The sequence below is a fragment of the Abramis brama genome (assembly GCF_963993115.1).
Source record: "Abramis brama genome assembly, chromosome: 1".
In the NCBI taxonomy this organism is placed as follows: Eukaryota; Metazoa; Chordata; class Actinopteri; order Cypriniformes; family Leuciscidae; genus Abramis; species Abramis brama.
Genome location: NC_139963.1, coordinates 76,766,532 through 76,794,376, shown reverse-complemented (window position 1 = coordinate 76,794,376; position 27,845 = coordinate 76,766,532). Strand labels below are relative to the sequence as shown.

Here is a 27,845-nt window from a genome sequence, read left to right as displayed (position 1 = left end):
AAAAGAGTATTTGACCTAGCGGTCGCCGGGAGAGAGGCGGCTCGGATGCTCGCGGAACTCAAGCAAGGAGAGAGGTCAGTGTCAGATTACTCGATTGAATTCAAGACCCTGGCGGCTGAGTGTCAGTGGAACGAGGAGGCGCAGTGGGACATGTTCCTGCATGGGCTGGCTGACCGCGTCCATAGGGAGATCTACGCCCTGGACCTTCCTACTTCCCTTGATGGACTGGTGGAATTGGCACTTGTGGATGCACGACTGACTAGGGTCGAGCGACGGATGCTACCCAGCCGAGGATTAAGAGGAACTGAGAGTCAGCGGTCCAGCGGCAGGGACGTGGTCAGCCTCGTCTACGATCACGAGCCCATGCAGGTCGGTCGAGCTTGGCTTTCCCGGGAGAAGAAGGAAAGGCGGAGGTCCCAAGGCCTTTGCCTGTACTGTGGCGCCGCAGGACATTATGCTTACAACTGCCCGGTAAAAGGCCAAGCCCGGCAGTAAGTATGAGGCTACTGTCGGGTGGGATCTCCGCTGAGAAGACCTCATCAACATCTACGCTCCTCCCGGTAAGACTAAGATGGTCAGCCCACAATCACGACTGTCACGCACTGGTGGATTCAGGGGCCGAAGGTAATTTCATGGACCATTCATTTGCACTCAAGTTCCAAGTTCCCATCCAACCACTCACTCACAAGATCGCTGTTCATGCACTCAACGGCCAGGATTTACCCACCATTGCACTCATCACCGGACCCATCACACTCATCACATCTGGCAATCACACTGAGACCCTTTCATTTTACATACTGGACTCACCTCTCGCACCTGTTGTTCTCGGACATCCTTGGCTCATCAATCACAACCCCAAAATAGACTGGCAGAAGAATTCAGTGTTGGAATGGAGCAGTAAATGTCATGAGTCCTGTCTTGTGTCTGCCTGTTCGTCTGTTTCTGTCTCTGTGTTTCAGGAGGAGGCAGTGGATTTGTCTAACGTGCCCGCGGAGTACCTAGACCTGAAGGAGGTGTTCAGTAAGTCTCGTGCTGCTTCTCTTCCTCCGCATCGTCCCTATGACTGTGCCATAGAGTTATTGCCAGGTAAGTCTCCGCCTAAAGGCAAGTTATATTCGCTTTCTGTCCCAGAAAGGGAGGCTATGGAGAAATATATTTCTGATTCTCTAGCTACGGGGTTCATCCGCCCTTCCTCTTCTCCAGCGGGGGTTATTTTTTGTGGGGAAGAAGGATGGATCTCTGCGACCTTGTATTGATTACCGGGGGCTGAACAGCATCACGGTAAAGAATACTTATCCTTTGCCGTTGATGTCTTCAGCTTTCGAGAGGTTACAGGGAGCATCCATCTTCACTAAATTGGACTTACGTAATGCTTATCATTTGGTCCGCATCAGGAAGGGGGATGAGTGGAAGACTGCTTTTAACACCCCCAGGGGGCACTTTGAATACTTGGTCATGCCTTTTGGGTTGTCCAACTCCCCAGCAGTCTTCCAGGCACTCGTCAACGACGTGCTGCGAGATGTGGTAGATCAGTTCATATATGTCTACCTGGATGACATATTGATAGTTTCATCTTCTCTCCAGGAACATGTGCAGCACGTTCGACGAGTGCTTCAGAGGTTGCTAGAGAATGGGCTTTTTGTCAAGGCGGAGAAATGCGTTTTTCATGCACAGTCTGTTCCTTTCCTAGGGTACATTGTGTCGTCTGAGGGAATACGTATGGATCCTGACAAGGTTAAGGCTGTGGTGGATTGGCCAAGTCCAGATTCCCATAAGGCCCTACAGAGGTTTCTGGGGTTCGCCAATTTCTACCGGCGGTTTATTCGCAATTTCAGCCAACTAGCCTCACCTCTGACTGCCTTGACCTCCCCCAGAACTACGTTCAGGTGGTCAGACGCAGCTGAGGCTGCGTTTGCCAAACTGAAGGGCCGCTTTGTTTCAGCCCCCATCCTCATTGCCCCTGATCCAGCACGTCAGTTCGTGGTGGAGGTCGACGCGTCAGAGGTGGGGGTAGGTGCAGTGATTTCCCAACGCTCTCTCACAGACGACAGGATGCATCCGTGCGCGTTTTTTTCTCATCGTTTGTCCCCTGCCGAACGCAATTATGACATTGGTAACAGAGAGTTGTTGGCAGTCAAGTTAGCGTTGGAAGAATGGCGTCACTGGTTAGAAGGGTCGGGGGTGCCTTTTATCGTCTGGACCGACCATAAGAATCTGGAATACATTAAGACTGCCAAAAGATTGAACTCCAGGCAGGCTCGGTGGGCATTTTTTTTCGGACGTTTTGACTTTACTCTCTCGTACCGCCCGGGTTCTAAAAACATCAAACCAGATTCTTTATCGCGCATTTTTGATCGTTCCGAACGCCCGTCTACTCCCGAGTGCATTTTACCGGAGACTCTATTCATCTCCACACTCGTATGGGAGGTCGAATCGAAGGTCAAGAAGGCCTTAGAAGGGGTAACGCCTCCGCCCGATTGTCCACTGAACCGTTTATTTGTACCGGAGGGATTACGGTCTGACGTTATTCAGTGGGGGCATTGTTCCAACGTGGCTTGTCATCCAGGAGTTAGTCGTACCAAGTTTTTGGTCAAGCAACGATTTTGGTGGCCGCTTATGGCTCGTGATGTCCACAGTTTTGTTTTGGCTTGCTCTGTTTGTGCCGTTGGTAAGACCTCCAATCGACCCCCAGATGGGTTACTTCAACCGCTGCCTGTCCCTTCGAGACCCTGGTCCCATATTGCGCTAGATTTTATCACCGCCCTCCTGCCCTCCCGAGGCAACACGGTAGTTTTGACCGTGGTGGACCGGTTCTCGAAGGCGGCCCATTTTATTCCCTTGCCCAAATTACCTTCAGCCAAGGAGACAGCGTTGATTGTCGTTGACCACGTCTTTCGCTTACATGGCCTCCCGACAGACGTGGTTTCCGACAGGGGACCCCAATTTGTGTCCAAATTTTGGCAAGAGTTTGTAAATTATTGGGAGCGACTGTCAGTCTGTCCTCAGGGTTTCATCCCCAGAGCAATGGTCAAACTGAGAGAGCCAACCAAGATTTGGAGAGGTCGTTGCGATATTTGGTCTCCAAGAATCCTTCCTCATGGAGCCAACAACTGTCAATGGTGGAGTACGCCCACAATACGTTACCAGTGTCGTCTACGGGCCTGTCTCCGTTTGAGTGTAGTGTAGGTTACCAGCCACCAGTTTTTTCTAGTCTGGAATCCGAAGTCGCGGTCCCCTCTGCTCACGCCTTCGTCCAGAGGTGTCACCGCACTTGGACTAGAGCCCGTGAGACTCTACTCCAGGTGGGGGCGCGCACCAAGGCCAAAGCCGACCGTCACCGGTCTAGGCCTCCCGTATACGTCGTTGGTCAAAAGGTGTGGCTTTCTACCAAGAACATTCCTCTCTGCTCCGTCTCTAATAAACTTGCTCCCAAATTTATCGGCCCGTTCACTGTCACCAAGATCATTAGTCCGGTGGCAGTCCGCCTCAAACACCCTCCAGTGTACAGGAGGATTCATCCCGCCTTTCATGTTTCCAAAATAAAGCCTGTGTTTCGTTCTTGTATTAATCCGCCTGTCCCGGTCCCCCCCCCGCCGCGGCTCGTAGAAGGGGAACCTACATATTCGGTTAACCGTATTCTGGACTCAAGGCGGAGGGGACGCGGTTTCCAGTACTTGGTGGACTGGGAAGGTTACGGTGCGGAGGAGAGAAGTTGGGTACCTGCTAGAGACATCCTGGATCACTCCCTTATTGATGATTACAATCGACAGGTAAGGGAGTCTGGGGACGCCAGGAGGCGTCCCTAGGAGGGGGGGTACTGTCATGGTTCGTGAATTCACTGTTTCCTTCTTGTCTCGTGTACTTGTTGTTATGTGTGTGTGGGTGTGTGCGAGTGGGCGTTACCGCTCTGATCAGTGCATCAGCGATCCAGCTGATCTCACTCTCATCACCAGCTGCAGTCAATCCATTCACCTATAAAATCTCACCGCACTTGTCTCTCTTTGTCAGATCGTTGTTTTGATGTCTCCCGTGTGTGTGTATCCAGTCCCTGTCTGAGTTTCAGTTCCTGTCTTGGTTTCCTGTTCTGTGTTCAACTGGTTTTCGTTCGTCGTCTGGATTTCATCACGATTCATCATCACGTCACTACATCACCGGATTGCTGACCATCTTGTCCCTGCGTCACCAGCCTGATAGAGACCTGTACATCATTTACCTCAATAAAGAGTTTTACTTGCATTATTGCTTCCGTCTCATTGAGCGTGACAATACTTATAGCAGATCTACACCAGCAACACAGCAGCATTCATGTACATATTCATTATATGTTTACAATGATTTACATATTAATCTCTATAAAAATCACAATACCATTTACCAATAACCCATTAATACACTCATCCCAGCAAACCTTTAGCAGCAAAAATAGAGTAATGGTAAGTTCAGTTCACTTCTGATCATTTTAAAAGAATCACTCAAATCGGACATAAATCACACAATCTTCAGCACCATTATTCCAGTCTTCAGTGTCACATGATCCTTAAGAAACCATTTTAATATGATGATCTGATGCTCAAGAAAAGGTTTGATGCTTAATGTTCTTGCGGAAACTGTCACATTTCAGTATTCTTTTATGAAATGGGAAATTCAAAAGAACCGCATATTTGAAATACAAATCTTTTGTAACAGTGTTATATTTCAATTTTAACATGTCTTTACTGTACCCCAATTTACCTACTATATTGGCTCATAGCAGGGATTTCCAAAATATTTAATTTAAGTTCATTTCATTTACACCACATCAACTTCACATATACTTTCTGTTGTTGGTTAATGGTCACATTACATACAGGTAAACAAACAAAATGTTTAAAATGTAAATAATTACTTTACTGAAGAAAGTTTTGGCACATCCACCTGTTGACTTCATCAGTGCTTTGGCACAGGGAGTCAATGGGGCTGTAATCGTGAGGCGATAGGGCTAAGTAGAGCTGTGTGTCGTCTGCAGAGCTGTGGTAAGAGATCTGGTTCTTTCTCATTATTTCCCTGCTTAGCTTCAGTTGCCCACTGAAGTTCTACATCGCCAGTTCTCAGCAACAGCATCCGGTGGCCTGGTGTGCGGCCGCTGCCCGCTGGTCAAACTGTGCAGCCTCTGCTCAACCCGGACGGCGGGCCGCAGATCCTCTTATTTCAGGAGAAACACAGGCTAATCAGAAAGCACTCGCGAAGTGCAGGTACAACCATGTCTAGGGTTTTCACAAATATAGGGGGATCAGTGAGCGGCCCCTCCTCAAATGGCGTAGTCCGTCGGCCTAGGACGTAAAGCCATCGAACACCTCTTTTTTTCCTCGTCACGTTTTGGAAGTCTAACGTTAACAGACAGTGTGTGAGTGAGTCTAAATGATGGAAAGGCAAAAAAGAAAAGCGAAAGGTGGCGCTGAGAAGGTCAGACTCAGAAGGAAAAAGATTATGGATGAGCGAAATGCTCCAAAATAACGGACATGTTCCGGGCATCACCGAGCAAAGAGACTACAGGGGAAATAAGCTAAAGCTCCTAATGTCTCCGCTAGGCACAGATGGGAATTAGCACCAGCTGCCAGCCAGCCAAAAGCTTGTGAAATTTGAAAGTAGCTCAGTGTAAATATGAGACAAATGAATGGTTTACTATTGAGTGACTCTTGAATTTGTCCTTCAGTGGTTGGCAGATGTTCCTAGTTTTAAAACGAGTAACTTCCCTTGGCTGCTGCTATGTTTAGTGTATAAGGATTATGACGCTAACACTAGCAGAAGCTAATGCGTGTTCGAGCAAGGTGACCGTGAAAATAGACCCTTTTCAACAGGGTGATGATGACGCGTTTTAACGTCATCATCAGCATCGTAAATCCTGCAAAGTTTTTTATATTTTCATTTTGAAAAATATGTATTTACATTTATAACACTGTACTTTATATTATATTACCTTTGTATCAAATTACAAAAAACTAGTTAATGCTGCTGTGAGGGTGTTTCTAATACAGCGGCTGTGGGAGTGATGACAAATTTACATATTTCTCTCTTCTGACTGCCGTTATCAATCTCTGGCTATTTTCTATCAATCTCTCTCTATTAAATATTAGGTACATTAGATGAATGTTAATTTCTCAAGGAAAAAAAAAAAACAATTCACCTAATGCTGTGAACACACTGAGCTGGTATTAGTCTATTATTAAAGGTTAAAAATATCAACTCAAATACAATTAGAATGTGTTTTTATTATAATAATGTTCTAATATTTTAATGATATATGTAAAAAAATATATAATAAAAAAATATATAATATAGTGCACATATTTAGCAAAATACTCCTCTAGCTAATTTGTCTAGCCAACTAGCGTGCTATGGTCATTAATGTTCCTGAGGTAAATGTACCGTCACGTGTAGGTTATAGTGTTCTCCAGCTGTTATTGAGCTCTTCCGCGGGTGAAAAACACTGACTGATCGATATTATGTATGAGGGATATACATTTCGGTAAGTTGTACTGTATCTTTCAACACACCTATTGTTCATTCGTGTTTATTTGCTATTAACTAGTAGTGAAGAGTAAGAGATGATTGGTTCAGGCGATACAGAGATCTGTCACGTCACATTTACAAGCGCCAAAACCGTATTTATTGTTGAATTTCGTGATAAAATGGACAGAATCTGAGAGCTGAGAGTGTGTTTCATATCAATAGTAGCCTTGTCTGTCGGTGTCAGTCCTCTTTGCTTCATGATTTTCCTCTGCGTGAGAAACTGGATGTGTGTCGTGAGAGCGAGTGAAAAGTGTCGATTGCCTGATTCTCAGCATTGGCAGCCCTGCATGAAGTCAAATTAATTTCCATAACACACCACTGAGGATTTGTTCTGCATGATATTAGCATTGACCAGCAGGTGCCGCTGTGTGCATTCCAAACCTGGAGAAATCAACCACTTTTACACACATCAGGCTGGAAAGCTTTAAAGCTTCATGAAGCTTCATCTCACCATCACTACCTTCAGGTTCACTTAGCTCAACAGTTATACGCTATATTAGCAATAATGATTATTTTGGGAGACATGGATGAGCTTTGATTGGTGGTTCCCATCATGCACTGCAACATTAGGCTTTATGTTTATTTCACCAGTGATGGTTGGTTGGTCAGATGAGAGGAAGTTAATAACCGCAAGAGGAGCTGATGATGTTTAAAGGAGGAGCTGTAACTATATATAATGAAGAGGAAGACTGACAGAAACAGAAAATGGCTGATAAGTGTGATCTGTGTCTGCTGGGACTGATCATTCTCTCTTCACTTCTCACAGGTAAAGAAATCTGTATTTTCTCTAAAGACATTTAGTGGAATTAGTCTGGAAAGAGTTCATTTGAACATGCTCAGTTTATTCTTGCACACATTCACGTTGTGATCTCAGAGTTGTGTATTGATACACACAGATCATACTGTATTATTCCTGATACTGGACATAGTGCCACTCAAACATCTGATGATGAAGAATTATCTTCATATTAAGAGTGTGTCAGTGATTTGAACAGCTCTCTGATAAAGACTAATAGTTTATTCTGGAGAGTGTGTTGTTTGCTTTAAGTCAGGAAAAATACTATGATTTAAAACTTCTGCTTTTTATGCTGGTGTGTTTTATGTTTCATTTATATCAGTCAGTCTGTAAATGCTTCATCAATAACTGTTGATAGTTGAATACCCTTGACTTCAGTCATGTACAGTTCCCTTTCGTGGTCACTCCGAGTTACGTCGGATGACGACGATTGGGGTTTCGCTTAGAAGCCTATCACCTTCGAGTATATAAAACGAGCCAATGGCAATGAAATGCCATGGGTCTGCGGAATTTGCATAGCGTATCTTTGCCCGCCGCAGGGGGTATATAAGGAAGTACGCCGGCAACATGCAGATATGTTTTCGCTTTGGAGCCGAGAACTTCTCCACTCCACGCAAGCCAAAATCCTGAGTTATTTCTTCTCATTCCTTCGAGACGAGCAAGCTCTCCGGTGTTGGTGTGACGGCGATTTCAGCGAGTGCACACTACCCTGCTGATCTGGTCAGTGATCTGACAGTTAGTGTGATTTCTCCCTGTTCGCTTCAACATCCGCAGAGTTTTCCTCTCACAAAAAGAGCATTGCATGTGGCACGTCTTTTTAAAGATGTCTCGCCCGTGCACTTCTGGTTGTGGTCGCGATGTATTTTCTCCTGATGGGCACAATCTCTGCTTAGCGTGTTTGGGCGTTGATCACGCTAAAGCAGCGTTTGTGGATGACTCATGTTCTCACTGCGGGAACATGACCATCTCCATGCTGCGGTCGAGACTCAATGAGCTCACCAGAGCGAGAGTCCCCCTACCCACACCCCGATCTACTGACTCCCCGAGAGCTAGTACTTCGGCTGGTGGCCGGGGTGACCTGAGGGTGACTGTGTGGGACACACCGCCGAAACGTCCACGGTCCACACGCCCCTCTTCAGAATCGGTACCCGTGGGTGTTCAAACTGAGACCGCTGGTCCCTCTACGGAGGCCCCGCGTGTTTCGTTTGGAGCTCCAGAGGAGGATGCAATGTCGATCACTTCATCACAAGGTGGGCATGAGTCCTCGGGAAATGAGGATTCGGCTGTGTTGCCGTCCTCGGGCGTGCCAGCATTGCCCGAGTCTGATCCCGAGCTGACTGCCATGCTTTCCCGGGCAGCCGCGGCCATTGGGCTGGAGTGGTCCCCGCCACCCGATCCAGTGCGCTCGCGGCTGGATGATTGGTTTTTGGGAGCGGCCGCTGACACTCGTCGCCGCCCAAACCCAATACCATTCTTCCCGGAAGTGCATGAGGAAGTCACGCGGTCCTGGGAGGCTCCCATGTCTTCCCGTGATCGTTCGTCGGCTTTCTCCGCCTTTCCTCCCCTCGATGAGGCTGATGCTTGTGGGTACACTGGGATTCCCCCGGTCGAACGTTCTGTCGCGATGCAGCTGTGTCCGGCAAGCGCTTCATCGCGTGGTGATCCTAAGCACCCGTCCAAAGCCTGTAGATTCTCGTCTACCATGGTGGCGAAGTCTTACAGAGCGGCGGGACAGGCAGCTGCCTCTTTGCATGCCATGGCCATCTTGCAGGTCTACCAGGCCCAGATGCTCCGTGACATGCACGAGAGCAGGACAGACCCATGGCTCTTCGATGAGCTGCGCGCCGCCACCGACCTCGCTCTCCGAGCGACGAAGGTGACCGCGCACTCCCTGGGTTTGGTGATGTCCACAGCTGTGGTCCAGGAGCGACATCTCTGGCTGAACCTGGCCGATATGCGCGAGCCAGAGCGGACTCGTCTGCTCGACGCTCCCATATCCCAGGCCGGCCTTTTCGGCGGTGCAGTCGAGGACTTTGCCCAGCAGTTCTCGACTGCCCAGAAGCAGACTGAGGCGATTAAGCACATTCTGCCCCGACGCTCCGCTGCTCAGCCGTCGGCACAGAATCCTCAGCCTGCTCGCTGCCGAGGGCGCCCTCCCGCGGCTCCCGCCCCTCCCGCACGGCCCCAGCAGCAGCCTTCATCTGGGCCGCGTCGTGGAGGAAGCCGCAGGAAGGCGCCACAGCCCTCTCCAGCCCCGCCGCCCGCTAAACGCCAGGCCAAGCGGCGCTCCTGAGACGGGCTGCTCAGGATTGGCTTTAATTCTGTCCCAGGAGCTGGTAGCAGGGCCACTCCTTCCCCCGGTGGAGGGCCGGGGGAGAATCTTTTGTTCTATAGAGACAGAATTGAATTCCCCAATCCTGAGCCGACAGAGTCCGAGGGCCGCAGTGCGCGCCACCCTCGGGTCCCGCCACTGCCGCCCTCCTCTGTCCCAGAGGTGCGGGATGACAGCACGCGCCGCCCACGGGCCACGCTCCTCTCATCCCCCTCTGTCGCCAGACCCCTGCCAGAGCACGCCCCCGTGGGACGCGCGCCCTCCCCTGGCCTCCTCTGGCAGGACGCGGTTAATGACCATGCCCCCGCACAGGGCCGCTATGCCACCCTCGCCGGTGCCGGTCATTCCGCCTCGCTGCCCCACCGACGGTACGTCTGTGGTTCGTATGACCCCGCTGGTGCACTTTCTGGAGGCCTGGCTAGAGCTTCCCAGACTGTCCCGCTGGGTCGCGAGAACCATCAGATTCGGCTACGCGATTCAGTTCGCGATATCTCCTCCCCACTTCAGGGGAGTCCGCTTCACTATGGTCGGTGGCAATGCCCCTGTTATGAGAGCGGAGGTCGCCACCCTACTGGCGAAGGGTGCGATCGAGATTGTCCCTCCAGCCGAGATGAAGTCCGGCTTCTACAGCCCTTACTTCATTGTACCCAAGAAGTCCGGTGGGTTACGGCCAATCCTCGACCTGCGCGTCTTGAACCGCTCCCTTCACAGGCTGCCGTTCAAGATGCTAACGGCCAAACACATCCTCCAGTGTGTGCGGCCGCAGGATTGGTTTGCAGCGATCGACCTGAAGGACGCCTACTTCCATGTCTCCATTTTACCTCGACACAGACCGTTTCTACGGTTTGCTTTCGAGGGGCAGGCATACCAGTACGCGGTTCTCCCTTTCGGGCTAGCCCTGTCTCCTCGCATCTTTACGAAGGTCGTCGAGGCAGCCCTTGTTCCCCTCCGGGAACACGGGGTTCGCATCCTGAACTATCTAGACGACTGGCTGATCCTAGCTCACTCTCGAGACCAGGTTTGCGAACACAGGGACCTAGTGCTCCGGCACCTAGCTCGTCTGGGCCTTCGGGTCAACTGGGAGAAGAGCAAACTCTGCCCCGCGCAGAGGATCTCTTTTCTCGGTATGGAGATCGACTCGGTCGCCATGTGCGCGCAGTCACTGCTGACTTGTCTTCGTCAGTTCGAGGGCAAGAGTGCGGTTCCACTGAAACTTTTTCAGAGGCTCCTGGGGCATATGGCATCCGCAGCCGCAGTAACGCCGCTGGGATTGCTTCATATGAGACCGCTTCAGCTTTGGCTTCGCGATCGAGTCCCGAGGTGGGCATGGCAACACGGCACGCTCCGAGTTCCAGTGACTCCAGCCTGCCGTCAGACCTTCACCCCGTGGACGAACCTCAGTTTTCTACGGGCCGGAGTGCCCCTAGAACGAGTTTCCCGGCATGTTGTTGTATCAACAGATGCCTCCACCACGGGCTGGGGCGCCATGTGCAATGGACATGCTGCCGTGGGCTCCTGGACAGGACCCCAGCGCCTTTGGCATGTCAATTGCCTCGAGTTGCTGGCTGTACGTCTCGCCCTGCACCGACACACTGGCGCACAGCTGGCCGCGGGGCCTACACAAGTATGCGCAGACCTTGCGCAAGATCAGGGAGGACGAGGAGCAGGTCATTTTGGTTGCCCCATATTGGCACAACCGGACCTGGTTCTCCGAACTAGTACTCCTCGCGACAGCACCTCCCTGGCCAATTCCTCTGAGGAAGGACCTCCTTTCTCAGGGACGGGGCACCCTTTGGCACCCTCGTCCTGATCTTTGGAACCTCCACGTGTGGCTCCTGGACGGGACGAGGCAGGTTTGAGTACCCTACCACCTGCGGTGGTGGCTACCATCACTTCCGCTAGAGCATCGTCCACGAGACATGCCTATGCGTTGAAGTGGAACCTCTTCGTCAACTGGTGTTCTTCTAAACATCAAGAACCCACGAAATGCCTGATCAGTGTCGTGCTTTCCTTCCTGCAAGAAGGGTTGGAGCGAAGGCTGTCTCCCTCCACCCTGAAAGTGTATGTTGCCGCCATTGCCGCACATCACGACGCAGTTGATGGTAAGTCTCTGGGAAAGCACGACCTGATCATCAGGTTCCTGAGGGGAGCGAGGAGACTGAATCCTCCTCGTCCTCCCCTCGTACCCTCTTGGGACCTCTCAGTGGTTCTAACTGCCCTGCAGAGTGCTCCATTTGAGCCTTTGCAATCAGTAGAGCTTAAGTTCCTGTCTATGAAGACAGCGCTCCTGGTTGCATTGGCCTCCATCAAGAGGGTAGGGGACCTGCAGGCATTTTCGGTTGACGAAGCGTGCCTGGAATTCGGGCCGGCTAACTCTCACGTGATCCTGAGACCCCGGCCTGGATATGTGCCCAAGGTTCCTACCACACCCTTTCGTGACCAGGTAGTGAACCTGCAAGCGCTGCCCTTGGAGGAGGCAGACCCAGCCTTGGCACTGCTCTGTCCAGTACGCGCCCTTCGTGCTTACGTAGACAGAACGCAGTGTTTCAGGACCTCAGACCAGCTCTTTGTCTGTTATGGTGGGAAGCTGAAGGGAAAGGCTCTCTCAAAGCAAAGGTTATCTCACTGGATAGTGGATACCATCGCTTTGGCATACCAGCAGCAAGGTCGTCAATGCCCCCTTGGTGTGAAAGCCCACTCCACTCGTAGTGTGGCTTCCTCTTGGGCTCTAGCGCATGGCGCCTCGCTAACAGACATTTGTAGAGCTGCAGGCTGGGCGACACCCAACACATTCGCGAGATTCTATAATCTCCGAGTAGAGCCAGTTTCTTCCCATGTACTCGCTTCAACCAGCCGGTACTAGATTCTGCTCAGGTGTCTTCGCTTGCTCGCCATTACTCTCCACGGACGGGATACGTGCGATTATCTTCTCAGGTGAGTCTGATAAGCTCTGAGTTTCCTCCAGCACTGGTGACGTCAACGCCTGACTTATGCCATTTTGCCATAACGCAGCTTTTGCGCTTGACTAGGTGCCTCCATGTGCATGGTCCCCCCTCTGGGCGACCCCCACATGTGTATTCCACTGTAAGTCTCTTTTGAGCGTGTGTCTTTCCCTTGGCAAGCCACCTTGCCACCCCTGGGGTTTAAATATTCCACCTGCGGCTGGACACCTCAGTGATACCCCATATGCATCTCTCTGGGTCATATGTGTATTCCAAGTCCCCCCCTTAATGGTTGGGCGTAATTGCATATTTCTCCTGAGATATGCTTCCCAGTGTACCTTGGTATTCCTGTGTTAGGTAGGACTCCTTCGTTCGTGCTAGTCTCACAACAGGGAGCTCAGACTTACGCAGGGCACTGGATCACTTGTCACATGCAAAGATGGCGGCGCGCACAGTCGCAGCGGCCAGGAGCACTCACAACGGGCATGGTTTTTTTAGTTTTTTGGTGGCACTGTGTATCACGTCGCACATTTTCAGTACAGCGGCACTTCAGTACAGCCTCTCTGAACTCTTGCACTTGAGTACTGGAGTACACTACCTGTTAACCGAGTACCTCATTCCTCTTGAGATCACCAGACCATCTACCGGGCCCCCCGCAGGAGCAGGCCGGCGAAGGAGGCGCTGTGAGCGGCGGCGGAAGAGAGTTAAACGGGCTGGCGTATGGGCTAGGCTAAAGGCTAATCCGTTCAAACCACCGCTTCCTACAATATTTCTCTCAAACGCCCGGTCGATCCGCAGCAAGATGGATGAGATCCGGTTACATATAGCAGCAAAGAGGATTATTTACAACTGTTGCTGCATGATTTTTACCGAAACCTGGCTGAACAGCACCACTCCGGACACTGCTATCGAGCTAGCGGGACGTACCGCTTACCGAGCCGACAGGACCGCCAATTCTGGTAAGAAGATCGGCGGGGGACTTTGCATATACATTAACAACTTTTGGTGCACAAATGTTACTATCGTGAATAGATTGTGCAGCCCGGAGGTGGAACTTATGCTACTGAAGTGCAGGCCGTTTTATCTCCCGAGGGAATTCACTGCTGTTTACATCTGTGCTTTTTACATTCCACCGGACGCTAATGCTAAGCTAGCGCTTGCACAGGTTTACAACAGCATTAATAACAGCTTGGTAGCACACCCGGACAGTGTTATTGTTGCCGCTGGGGATTTTAACCATGCTGACTTAAAAACTGTTCTTCATAAATTCCATCGCAATGTGAAATGTGCTACTAGGGGAGATAAAACGCTGGACCAGGTGTATACTAATGTAGCAGAAGCATACAGGGCCCAGGCTTACCCTCACCTGGGTCTGTCAGACCATCTCTCCTTGCTGCTACACCCACGGTATACACCCAAGATCAAGAGCGCTGGGATTACAACCAAAACCGTGAGAATGTGGCCAGAGGACGCCATCCCTATGTTACAGGACTGTTTCCACCACACAGATTGGGATGTGTTCAAGGGGCAGGGCACGGATACTCGTGAATCGTTGGATGAATATACCACCACTGTCCTGAGTTACATTAACTTCTGTGTGGATAATGTTACGTCTTGGAAACATTTCCGTGTGTATCTCAACAGGAAACCTTGGATGACACATGGTGTTGAACATCTGATCCGAGCTAGGGACAGCGCTGGGTTCTAGGGACCCTGATGTATACAGCAGAGCCAGGGCTGCACTAAGGAAAGGAGTCAATACTGCCAAACAACAACACCGGAGGCGTATTGAAGCCTGTTTTAATAACTCTGCAAACCCCAGGCAGGTATGGGAGGGCATCAGGGCCATCACGGACTATAAGAGCAAATCAACATCTTCCTCAGCTGTTTCCACCTTGGCTGAGGATTTCAATCTCTTTTATGCGCGCTATGATAGGGACAACACAGACCCTGTGCTGCCCCCCCTCCCTGCCACTGATCCTGCACCAGTCCTGAGCACTCATGAGGTAAGACGGGTCCTCTGCGGCATTAACATCAGGAAAGCAGCCGGACCGGACGGTGTGCTGGGCCGAGTGCTGAGAAACTGTGCTGCGGAGCTAACTGACGTTTTTACCGCCATCTACAACACATCGCTGTCCACTTCATGGGTCCCTGCCTGCTTTAAGGCAGCCACAATAGTCCCAGTCCCTAAGCAGTCAAATGCCACTAATCTAAATGACTATAGACCGGTGGCACTCACCTCCATTCCTGCCAAGTGCTTTGAGAGGCTGGTCACCACTCACATTAAAAGCGCAATACCACCATCACTTGATCCACACCAATTTGCGTACAGACGGAACCGGTCGACTGAGGACGCCATCGCCATTGTGCTCCACACACTATTGAAACATCTCGAGCACAAGAACACCTACGCAAGGCTGCTCTTTGTCGACTTTAGCTCTGCCTTTAATACAATCCGGCCGTTTAAACTCCGAGCCAAAATGCACCACCTTGACTTTAACAACTCGCTGTGCAATTGGATTGTGGACTTTTTGACAAATCGAACACAGAGTGTTAGAGTAGGCAAGCACTTGTCCTCCACCCTTTCAATCAACACCGGGGCTCCCCAAGGGTGTGTGCTAAGCCCCTTGCTCTACACTCTCTTCACACATGACTGCTCTGCTTCTCTTTGTTCCAATCTCATTGTTAAATTTGCCGACGACACAACAGTGCTCGGACTCATAAACAACAACAATGAGGCGGATTACCGGACTGAAGTGCAACATCTAGCATCATGGTGTGTCATTAATAACTTGTTCTTGAACATAAAAAAGACCAAGGAGATCATTGTGGACTTCCGCAAAAGCAGACACAATCATTCTCCTCTCTCTATTGGAAACGAGGTGGTAGAGAGGGTGTCACATTTCAAATTCTTGGGAGTATCTGTGACAGAGGACCTGTCCTGGGGAACCAACATCACCTCAGTGATAGGGAAGGCCCAGCAACGCCTCTACTATCTGAGGCAATTGAGGAGTGTCAGGATTCCAATACAGCTGATGGTCAACTTTTACAACTGTGCCATCAGCAGTGTTTTGACATATGGTTTCTTAGTGTGGTACTCCAGCTGCACTAAAGCCCATCAGCAGGCACTCCAACGAGTGGTAAAAACAGCGGGTAAAATCATTGGGACCACTCTACCAGAGATTAGCACCATCTATGATACCCGCTGCCTGAAGAGAGTGCACAATACCCTGCGGGACCGGCATCACCCGGCCCATCACCTGTTCCACCTGCTGCCCTCAGGGAAAAGGTACAGGTCCATTGGTGCCAGTAAAGCCAGACTGGCTAACAGCCTGTACCCATATGCAGTGAGGCTGCTTAATGATGCCCTTTCCCCCCCCTCTCCTCCCCCCTCCCATGGACAGTAAACCATACCCTTTTCTGTAATAACTGTGAACTGGACTTTGCATTGTTGCATTAACTACATCTATATCCAACTCTGACCATACTCTCTGTTTTGAATGCCTATTAAGTTGTTTTGTTAGCCTTTTGCTGCTACTAAGAGTGAATGTCACTGGTTCTGTGTCTTAACAACCATATACTTTGATGTGCATGTTTACACAGGGGGTATTTTTGCACTGGTGTTAGTGCACTTTAAATATACCATGTACTGATGTTGTATGCTCCAACATAATTTCGTTGCTGTTCCTTGTGAATGACAATGACAATAAACGTGAACTTGAACTTGAACTTGGATGACAGCCGAGGTGGCGTGATTAGACTGGAACCCCAATCGTCGTCATCCGACGTAACTCGGAGTGACCACGAAAGGGAACGTCTCGGTTACGTATGTAACCCTCGTTCCCTGAGTAGGGAACGGAGACGTTACGTCTTCCTGCCACTTCCGCTGTATCGCTGAAAAACGCCTGGGTCCAGTTTCGACTCCTCAGCGAAGACATATCTGCATGTTGCCGGCGTACTTCCTTATATACCCCCTGCGGCGGGCGGAGATACGCTATGCAAATTCCGCAGACCCATGGCATTTCATTGCCATTGGCTCGTTTTATATACTCGAAGGTGATAGGCTTCTAAGCGAAACCCCAATCGTCGTCATCCGACGTAACATCTCCGTTCCCTACTCAGGGAACGAGGGTTACATACGTAACCGAGACGTTTCTCTTCTTCCTCTCATGTTTCCTGCAGTGATTGTGATTATTGTTGGGATCGCAGTGTTTGCTGCTCCTACTGTGATTCTTCTTCAGATCATCTGTGCAAGAAGAGCTGGTGAGTTTTGAGCCGCACACAATCTGATGATTCACACTCATCTGATCTGGAACAATCTGCAATCATGATAAAAACACATACGAGAGGTCAGTCAATGCTTTTATTTTGCAGGGAGGAAGGACTCGAAGCACCCAGAGGAAATAGAGATGCCGACAATATTAGAATAAAATACTGATGAGTTTAGAGCCAATCTGCAGCAATATTTACAATAGCAAAAACTCACAGAGGATTGTTCATTGTTTTATTTTCTTCTTCTCAGAAAACAGAGAAAAAATTCTGAGCACTTATAGTGACATAATCATGTTTAGATTAAAATGTGTTTTTTTACATATAAAAAGCCAGATTTATTTTCATTTATATGGGTTTTATGGATATATTTGCCTACAGTGTTGAAAGTCATTCTCTTGCGCTTCATATGTAAACTGCTTTAAATATAATATTAATACAGTAATGGACAGACTCAGACTGTATAATCTCTCTCTGTTCTGTGTGATGGAGCTGTTTTGAGGATTCTTGGATCTTGTCTGTTCATTCCTGGTTTTAGCATCTTTTTTCGTTTTGAGTGATTGCTATAATTTTCTTAATAAAACCTCTGCAGTTGTGTTTAACCCTCTGGGGTCTAAGGTGTTTTTGGGGCCCTTGGGATGTTTTGACATGCCTTGACATTTGTGCTTTTTTCAGTTATTTATAAACATGATAATGGCAAAGGTGTAAATTCACTCTATATAGCACAAACAGGGCTACCATAATATGTGAGCAACATGAATGTAGATGTTTGTATTTTTAAGAGAATAATGTTTATGAGTGGTTATTGAAAAAAAAAAGGATGTTGTCGCTTCGAGTTCTGGCTTCAAAATTATGTGAAAATAGTCTTGCTTTATCGTTCACATAAAACAATACATTGATTTAAATTGTGTAAGACAGGTTTTGCTTGGAAAGCCAATATGCGAGGGGGGCGTGAACGAGGAGTGGTTTACACCTGAGAATACAATGTCCCACCCACTCTGCATAATGAGCCATTCATTCAGGTGTGACACTGACTGAGCCACAATGCAAGGACAAAAGATATATTTAGAAGAAGACTTATATTGACCGTTTAAGATTTTGCTTACATCTATCTTGTAAATATGTTTTGCTATTTTATTAAAAAGGTTACAATTACAGCAATAATTACAATTTCAACAATATTTCAAGTGTACTCTTTCTTTGTAAAAAAATGATTATAGGCCTACATTTTATCATATGTATTCATTAGTTTTAATATAGCCAACATTGGAACAGCTAACATCTTAGTTGATGACTTTATTTTTGACAAAAATAGTATTTTATATATATATATATATATATATATATATATATATATATATATATATATATATTAGAGGTGGGCATAGATTAATTTTTTTAATCTAGATTAATCTAGATTAAAATGTCTCATTTGAATTCTGCCGAAGGCATTCAGAATATGTGTGCTACCCAAATAATGACTATAAAAGTAAGTCTTTGAGAACGGGTTTCTCAGGCCAGGTGGCGCATTAGACCAGGGGCTCATCTCCTGTTTCCAAAATCCATCACAAACTGCTTGAGAAAGCTGTTCTACTCATAGACTGTAAAAGGTTACTACTGTACTGTTACCGTCCGTAGGCAACATTAGGTAGGCCTATGTTATTATCAACTACTATAGGCTATCAATTAGGGATGGGCGATATGGCATAAAATCCATATTGTGATATACATTGCAGCCTCTTGCGATAACGATATATATTATAATAAAACCATTTCAGAACAGGTTACACAGACCCTGCTAAACATCTGCTAAATGTTTTTTTTTTTTTTTTTTTTTTACAGGGTGTATGTAGTTTTGAGAACATATATTGTGCAAAACTGTAAGTATACAACATTATTTTGCAGATAAATAAAATTTAAGTACACTAGCTGCAGAGACTTAAGTAGGTCTAATGTTTATTATGGCTTGGAGCTTATGAAACCCCAAATTTAAAATTAGAATATTGTCTAACTGATGTCTTTTCAGTTAAAAAGAAACACAACAACGATTCTTAAAATCGGCGCAGACAGAGATTATGTGCTACACCACGATATATTGGGAATAATACGCGCGCGCTGATATTCAGTGATATCATATGTTTCGTTTTGAATTTGAGGTGGTAGAAGGGATTAGTCATGTGTTAACTTACCGAACTGTTAGGCTACCCCACACACTCTGTCTATGTAGTTTGCTGCTGCTCGTCGGACGGCTTAAATCCAAACCAAGTCCAAATAATGTATGTTGCACCGATCTTTTTCACCAGCTTTCACTTTCAGCCGTGTTTACTTAAGATGACGACGAATATGATGCGTTGCAGCCGGGTGTACCTCGCAGCCGCGAGTAGATTGCGTCATCATAGCTTGTGTAGTATAGAGCAGTGGTTCCCAAACCTGTCCTGCCGGCACCCCAACACTGCACGTTTTCTTTGTCTCCCTAATCAAACACACCTGATTCAACTCATCAGCTCATTAACCCATGTGATAAGCTCCCAACCCAATTTGGAGAATAGATTAACGGCGATATTTTTTTTATCGCGCGATAAGAGTCTCGCGTTAACGCCGATAACGGCCCACCACTAATATATACAGTATATGTATATATATATATATATATATATATATATATATATATATATATATATATATATATATAAAACATATGAGCAGAAATAGCTAAACAAAAGCTTATTTGATGTGGCAGTATATTCTACAGTAAAAACTGTACCCAAATCTAGTCAACAAAATGTTGTCTTTCATATTTCGCCTGACTGTAACGTTGTTTTTATGAAATATTAGGGCATATAAATGTTAATTTGCAGTTTAATACGTTGCTTATACAAATAGCCTACATTTTATTTCAACATATTTCAGTCGATTTTTACTCATCTCAGTATAGCAATACAGTTTGCTAAAACATCATCATTCATTCACACACGCGATTTAAATTTAAACGGTCTTTTTGCGAGCTGTGGTAAACAGCGCGCATCTCTGCCGTTCATTCATTCACAAACAGAAACGCGATTCACGTGAGAAGGAAAAAAACTTACTACAGTATTCCTCAGCTCAGTCTGATCCTTGCTCCTCGATATACCCGCACTTCTGAGGGACATTTTCCATTATTATTATTCCTCACAGCGCTGCGAGACGGTGTAAACAAGTAATGATCTGAATAAACTTGTGTTTTCTCGAGCTGATATGGGGGCGTTCACAGGTTTGCGCCGATTGCCTCAGTCATTTGCGTTTGAATAGTGCGCGCTCTCCGGGGCGGAGTCACATTACATTTGAATGAGCTGTAATGAGCTCGACTGGAATCGCTCTCTTTTAATACAGATTTCACAAGATGAGAATATTTGTTTTTTATATAAATTACTTCATTTAAAAGAAGATAATTCAAGCTTCATGCCTGTGTGTCTGTATGTCTGTTTGACTGAGTATTCGCTGAGTTATTGTTCATTTTCGGACGCGTTTCAGAATGGACTTCACTGACAGAGAGAAGGCAGAACTCGCTTCACGTTTATTTTTCTTTATTTGGCAAAAAGCACAACACTTTGTTTTTATTGTGAGTATACACAAAAATAATACACATTTAACAGAATTGATTGATGTATGAAACTTGTTTGTAATATCAAAGTCAACAGAGCAAAATTAATCTCTTTTGAACTGATAAAAAAAAAACCGAGCTGGTATCGCCGGCGATACCGCCGACCCCAGGGGGTTAATAAGTCTCCTTTCCTGAGATGTTTGTTATGAATATGTTAATTCCCCTTCATGAGCTGGTAATGTATCTGTAAGTCCACTGAAGCGAGTTATAGTTGAGAAGCCGCTTCAATAACCGAGAGCTAGATATTGGGTCTTAAACACCTCACGACTGTGAGGAAATAACTGGAGGATGCAAGATGCAAGTAAAACTCAGTTTATTTGGATAAAGTCAGAAGTAAAGACACAGGTCGGGGACAAGCACTCAGGTGGCAAACGAAGCAGGGACGAGATGGCGATCCGGTGGTGGTGCGGTGGTCAGCGTGCTCGAGTGAAACCCAGGAACCGTGGAACATCCAGACGACACAAAGAAACTGACGAAATGCAGACGAGGAACTTTGCAGACGAGGCACGAGCACCGGACACACACCGAGGAACAACCACAACGATCTGACAACAGGAGAGGGAAATTACTGAGCATATAAAGGGAACTGGGATTGATGACAGCTGGTGACACTAATCAACACAACGAGTAACCACACCCACACAATTACACTCACGCAGACACATCAGCGTGAGACAGCCGATTCATGAACCGTGACAACGACACCCTGAAGGACCCACTGAGAGGTCAGACTTAAAGCACTGTTCCTGAGATGCTCTTCTTGGTGGTTAACTGTAAGCAGCAGACAGATCCAGCAAGAGGAGAACTAAGGATTCGGAGGCTCCTCTTGCCAGTCTCAGAGCTTCAATAACCGAGAGCAGGGCCGTCTCAGTTTAGTGGCGCTTCTGAAGCCAGACTGGTTGTTGTCCAGGAGGATGTTCTGTGTGAGAAATGTAGATAGTTGGTCGAAAACGACTCGTTCAAGTGTTTTAGCAAAGTGGTCCAGAAGTTCAGGGAGGCGGAAGTTAAATCAGTGGTGCTTGAGAAATACATCCCAGATCTTCCAGAGCATTTGTAGTGTTGATAAAGGAGTCTGGATCTGATATATTTCTCAAGGCTGGAGAGAGTAAAGCAGAACGTTATAATCCATGTGTAGAAACTCCCTGAAGACAGTTAATATCTGCTTTACAGACGCTCATGTGCAAATGCAGGTTTATTTTACCAAGCTGATGCAAGTAATTACTTTACAATACTTTTCAAATCTGTTTTATAATTCAGGAAACTGCTAAAATAAGGAAGGGAGACTAACAGTAATGCTCTCGTGTGCAAAAGAATATTTTAAACTGTGTTCAGAGCAGATGTGTGTTGAGATAGTGCGGTTCACAATACGCATGTAAAGCAACACTTCACTGTGGCACAGAAGATGTCTGATAAGTGTGATCTGTGTCTGCTGGGACTGATCATTCTCTCTTCACTTCTCTCTGTCAAGGTTCTCCTCTGACCGTTCTGTCAGTCGTGTCAGTCTAATCTGTCTATTTTAGTGGTGTTTTGTTCTTCCCGCTGTTCCAGAGGATCCTTGCTGTTGTTTAGTATATTTTCCCCCTTAGTTTTCTCTGCTTATTCTGGAGCAATGTAGCTGTTATCTGATTGGCTTGAGTAAACGGTGGGTGGAGTCCACTTATCTGTGGCTTTTTCTGCATGTTGACGCTAGAAGTGTTTCATAATCCACAGATGCGTGCAGCGATTTACAGATGCACAGATAGCGGTTCACAAATAAATGCCAGGCAGAGTTGTGTTTGTGACAAAACACATTTGTTTCATTTTTTTACTCATTTGTAAATTTCATTTTATTTACTTGTGAGTTTAATACATTTTTGTGAATCTCTTTACATTTGTTTGTGAATCTCAATCTATTTATTTGTGAATTTGATCTTTTTTTTGTGTGTGTGTGATTCTCAATCTATTTATTTGGAATAATGCAACAATCCTAACTCTATACTCTTGCTTTGGGACTTTTAGGATATTGGAAATTTCAGTGAAACTTAATGTGTGTGAAAACCCCGTACACGTCCATACACTTGAGATGCACAGAGATGATCAGATACAGGACATTTCTGATTACACACACTAGATGTGTTCAGAGATTTCCAGTATACCAGCAATTGCTGATGTTGTAATGTTTAAATCCTGGTAAGCATGAGGCCAAGAAAATGGTCAATTCTTAATGATTTATTAAAATCCTAAAGCAATCCATCAGTGCCAGATGTTACATAATGGTCAGCATGTACAAGACACTTCAACTCTTACTCTACACCTTTTATAGGTGACAACATGTAGACTACAGCGCCATCTGCTGACTAATACACAAACACTACATTCCCCCATTACTTAAAGGATTAGTTCACATCAAAATGAACATTTCCTGATAATTTACTCACCCCAATGCCATCCAAGATGTTCATGTCTTTCTTTCTTCAGTGGAAAAGATATTAAGTTTTTTGAGGAAAACATTTCAGGATTTTATGCAGTTTCAAAGGGCTCTGCACGATCCCAGCTGAGGAATAGGGTCTGATCTAGCGAAACGATCGCTAATTTTCTAAAACTTTATAATAACTGCACGCTATTAATCATTAGTTAAACATTAGTAAACAGTTAATTCATCATTTATAAAGCATGGATAGACATTAATAAGCAGTTTATAAATACAGCTATAAATGCTTTATTTTTGAAGCATAAGCATATCTATAATGTGTTTAATAATTGTATTTTCATACTTTTTAATGATCAATTCATCATATCTAAATGAAGTATTGCATTATTTACTAACCGGTTATTTAGGAGTTGTTGTCAGTGGTTCATAAGATCACTTAGAAAGTGTAAGTAAATGATTAATAAACTATTTAAATGTACATTCATACATCTTAAATATGTCTATGTTCTGTATCACTGTGTTGTGTTTGTTTCCTTTTTCTGTTTAGAAGATAACTGTAAAATCTCCTTTGTAAAAGCTTTACAAGGCATAACTAGGCCTCACTTTAGATGAGCTCACAAAAAAAAGTGAACTGACCACAACTAAATGCTTTATAACCACCTGAATTAACCATTCATTATTGACACACTAAATAACTATTACTATATGTCTGAATAATAAGATGTATGAATGTACATTTAAATAGTTGATTTATGTAACCCAGGTCATTAACTCGGGTCACTAATATTAATAATTAGTATTATTTTATTTATATCGCTATAAAACTAATAGTAAGAAAAGAACATTAAGTAATTTTTATTTTATTTTATTATAAATAATCCCAAAAGAAAGAAAAGGTTCCTGAACTGATTCCTGATTGGTGAGGTGAAAGGTTAGCCCCGCCCCCTGTTGGAGAGTTCCAGAAGATCGCGCACAAGCAGAAATGTAGAGAGATTGCGAACGACACGAGAGTGAGAGCAGATGCGATTGAGTGATTTGAGGGAGAACAAACTGTTTAATAATCCAGCAATAGATTATTAACAAGTTGAGAAGTAGATTTATGAGGTATTAATTATTTAAAAAGCCCACGCTTTGAGAAGAGTGCGATGTGAATCTGAACACGACGAGAAGAAAAGACACTGCCGTGATAGGATCTGAACTAAATCTATTTCTTTGAGAAAATACTTTTTTTGTCTCAGATTTATATTTCTCCTTGGTGAGTACCAATTTCTTTATAAGAGATGTATTTAGGTAATGTGGATACTGTTTTTGGACTCTTAATGTGAAAAATTGTGAAAAAAGTGATGAGTGATATAAACATTTTTTGTGTTTTCTAATACAATCTGTGAGTGCATATAGTTATGTTTAAATGTTTGAAAAATTATATTTTTTCTGTTGTGAGGTGTGTGCCATGCGCTGCTAGCTTTGCTAGCTCTGTACACAGACTCTAGTGTGTTAATCAAGCACATGGTGACTAGCAGGGGTTAAATTGGGATTTATTATGTGGGGGGGGGCTCTCCCTAGGGGGGTCCGGGGGGTATGCAAGGCCAGGTTTTTTTCTTGTGTTTTATTTTTCTCTTTTGTGAGTGTCTGAAAAATTGCTGCTGTGATCCTGAATCCTGTCCTGGCTGTGGACTCTTATCCCGGGTTTGGACTGGCGAGCCATCCCATCGTTTCGTACCTGGAAACAGAGGAAAAGGAGTTGTGAGAAAAGGAGTTTTCTGATTGGGTAGGACAGAACTGCAACCCTGTGGTGCAAATAGTGTTACCTGTGTTTCTTAGTGATTCAAAACCTATTCATCATTAAAAAATGATGAATAGGTTTTGAATGGTTTTGTTTTCCTTTATTCTCTTTTTGTAGTGTGTGACGGGTGGCTTTTATTTAGCTATCCGGGATGATAAAATATATTTGTTTGGCAGGAATATACCTGTCTGGCGCCCGAATATTACTGATTGATTGTTTGTATAGATGTATATGTTTCTGGAGGCTTTGTGACTGAGAATCAACATAAGACTGAGGGCGGCTGTATCTCGAAGCATCACTGTAGTCTAGCGGTTAGGACTACGCCTTATCACATGGGCGGCCGGGCTTGAATTTGTCTCAGAAAGTTTTTTGTTTATTTAAATTGTATTGTTGGGCGGCCATTACACTGTCCAGTCCATATTAATCACTTTCACCCTCTTTTATCCAGTATAAATAACTTTCATCATTTTCATCATTCCCCTCTGTTCAACAAAAGCACTGCCCACTTACAAGATTATGAAACAACAAAACTTCCAAGAACTCATTTATTTATTTATTCATGTGTATATGCGTGTATATGTTAATATATCATAACCCATCTAACAAATATTTTGGTGCTGTCAGACTTCTGAGGATTTGTTCTGCATGATATCAGCATTGACCAGCAGGTGTCGCTGTGTGCATTCCAAACCTGGAGAAATCAACCACTTTTACACACATCAGGCTGGAAAGCTTTAAAGCTTCATGAAGCTTCATCTCACCATCACTACCTTCAGGTTCACTCAGCTCAACAGTTATACGCTATATTAGCAATAATGATTATTTTCATCCTTCATTCTGAACCCTGTCTGAAATGACTGGTGTTAGTGGTGTGTCCCTTAAGGCTTGACAGTAAAACGGCCTCTGTTATGACTGGTTAATGTCATTGCATGTTTTGAAAACATTGTGAAAACAAACACTGTGCATTACATTGCAATTTCTCATATGGCTTTGTCACTTCATATGCATGATGGAAATGTCCATTACGTACTTTTGACAGTATTGCCTATATGTGACATTTTACATTTAAATATAAAGGCTGACATTATTTAGGCTTTCAATTCAATAAGCTGACCAAGTCTTGGGAGCTCTTGCGGGATGTCATTAATTTGCACCTCCTCAACTTCTGAGAGCCCTAGTGCAGCAGCTTTAACTGCAAACACAACATGATATAGAAAACATTACTGCTGACCAAAAGCATCATCACTTGTGAACAACAGCATCACTATATTTTACTGACCAGATCGATTCTTCCAAACACGTTGTGCTAGGATGTTCCTGTGCTGGCCTCTAAACATTGGAGACTTCAGTTCCCTTTCTTTCTTTTCTTTTTAGTCTAAAACTAAACACTAAATGATATATTTGGGGGAGGCATGTGAGGAGACATTTTCTTTTCAATTTAGGTAAATGCCATGATGAAAAACTTTACTTTTTGGGTTTCCAACTCATCAGCCATGGTGTTTGCCGCTTCCAGACATTCGTTAAATTGTTTTAATGACTGATGCCATTTGTAGATGTTTTTTAAAAAGAAATAATTAAATGATAAAGTAAAAGCACAAAGAAATACAATAAGGAAAGAGATAAACAAGAAAAAAGAAAGAGAGATAGAGAAAGAGAGATGGCATTCACAGCTGATTTGTAACCAAAACGTCAAGATGCACTTACTTAGTTCCACATGAATTGCAAACAATGAACACGACTACTTATAAATATAAAAAAAAAAAAAAACATACTTAAAATGCACACCTTAGCTACGACTGTCAGGAAAACGCCTCGCCTCCCTTCTTCTTATCTTTCTTCATCATCTTCCTCTTGGTTCATCGCATTTCATTATTCAGCGCCACAAGAACAGCACATGGTCAAATGGTGATACTGTTAACAACATTACCATTATATAAATATATAAATCATGAAGGTTGAAGATGGCGCCGGTGTGTGCGGCTTGCCGTCTACCCATTGCGTTACTTGGTATGTTTTTTTTTACTTTGCTGCTTCTACGTTGTCACTCGTTGATCGCTTATGTTACGTCCAAGGACGTATTCATTGTGTGACTATTATATGTCAAGAGTGTTATGTGCATATGTTTTTTCTCTCTCTCTTTCTCTCTTCTTATGAGTCTCTGATTAATAGGATTAAGGGCTACCACCTGTGCTCGTTACCTGTGAGCGCTGCCCGCGCACTGATTGGTGCGTGTCCTGAGGAGTCTAATACAAAGCAGGCGAGAGAGTGCTGAGGAAAGGAGAGAGACGTCGCGGCGTTTGAGGTTGTTCCGCTCTCCATGCCCAGTCGAGTGGGTTGCGCTCTTTGATGTGTGGTCACAATGGGTGTGATAACATGCTTCTTGGACTTATGTTATTTATGATCAGTTGAGCGTTTATGGGTAATGTAGGGTGGAGGATATCCATAAGCTTTTGTCCTGTTTATTGATTAGTTAGGGAGTGAGGGAAGTTATATGTTGTTTTGTTTTGTCTTCTGTTTTGTATAGGTAAGTTAATATTATCCCCTTATTAGGTAGAGGTATTTTTGTTTTCTTTTTGGGCCCTCCTCCCGAGGTAATTTCTTTGTTTGGATTTATTTGTAATGTGTTTCTTTATTTTATATTATTACTTTATTTAATAACCCCTGCTGAGATTTGAACAAATAAAAGGCAGACACGCCATTTTGAAATTCAAACTGGTTTGTTTATTTTGCTGTGAATCTGGGTCTGGAGAGCTGGAGATCCTCAGTCTCTCCACTTTTATTGTTCGTCGTTCCCTATTGACCCTAGATTAAGGGGAAGACGTAACACTTATGATCGATAACAACTTTTAGATATTTATCATACCATGCCAACTTAGGATGGCCCTCGCCAACGTTCGATCTGTAGTAAACAAAACCTTCATCTGCAGCGACCTCATCTCTTCTAACAATCTGGACTATTTCTTCGCCACGGAATCGTGGATAAAAGCAGGTGATATCAGTCCTTTTTCCCAACTGGTTCCCCCGGAGTATGACTTTAACACTCCCCAGTTAACCGGCAGGGGAGGGGGATTCATGATTATTTTTAAAAACAATGTTCAGTGTCGTTTATTGGCAACGGCCA

General features: G+C 45.2%; 2 protein-coding genes across 3 annotated transcripts in view; one reads left to right on the top strand and one right to left on the bottom strand.

Moving 5' to 3' along the window:
* Window positions 1-395: 395 nt before the first annotated feature.
* LOC311082377 (uncharacterized protein) lies at window positions 396-5,250 on the top strand (the record flags this gene model as incomplete). The annotated part of the gene is made up of 3 exons (XM_084113167.1): window positions 396-1,089; window positions 1,694-2,264; window positions 5,055-5,250. The coding sequence occupies exons 1-3, from the start codon at window positions 498-500 to the stop codon at window positions 5,248-5,250; spliced, it is 1,359 nt and encodes a 452-aa protein (XP_083969293.1). The 5' UTR covers window positions 396-497.
* A 17,518-nt stretch (window positions 5,251-22,768) lies between these two features.
* Window positions 22,769-27,845, bottom strand: part of LOC311089514 (uncharacterized protein) — a 35,082-nt gene continuing 30,005 nt past the window's right edge. For both annotated transcript variants that reach the window (XM_084124239.1, XM_084124240.1), the window contains one exon: window positions 22,769-24,661. The gene's annotated coding sequence lies outside the window, so the exon portion shown is untranslated. The remainder of the gene's footprint in view (window positions 24,662-27,845) is intronic.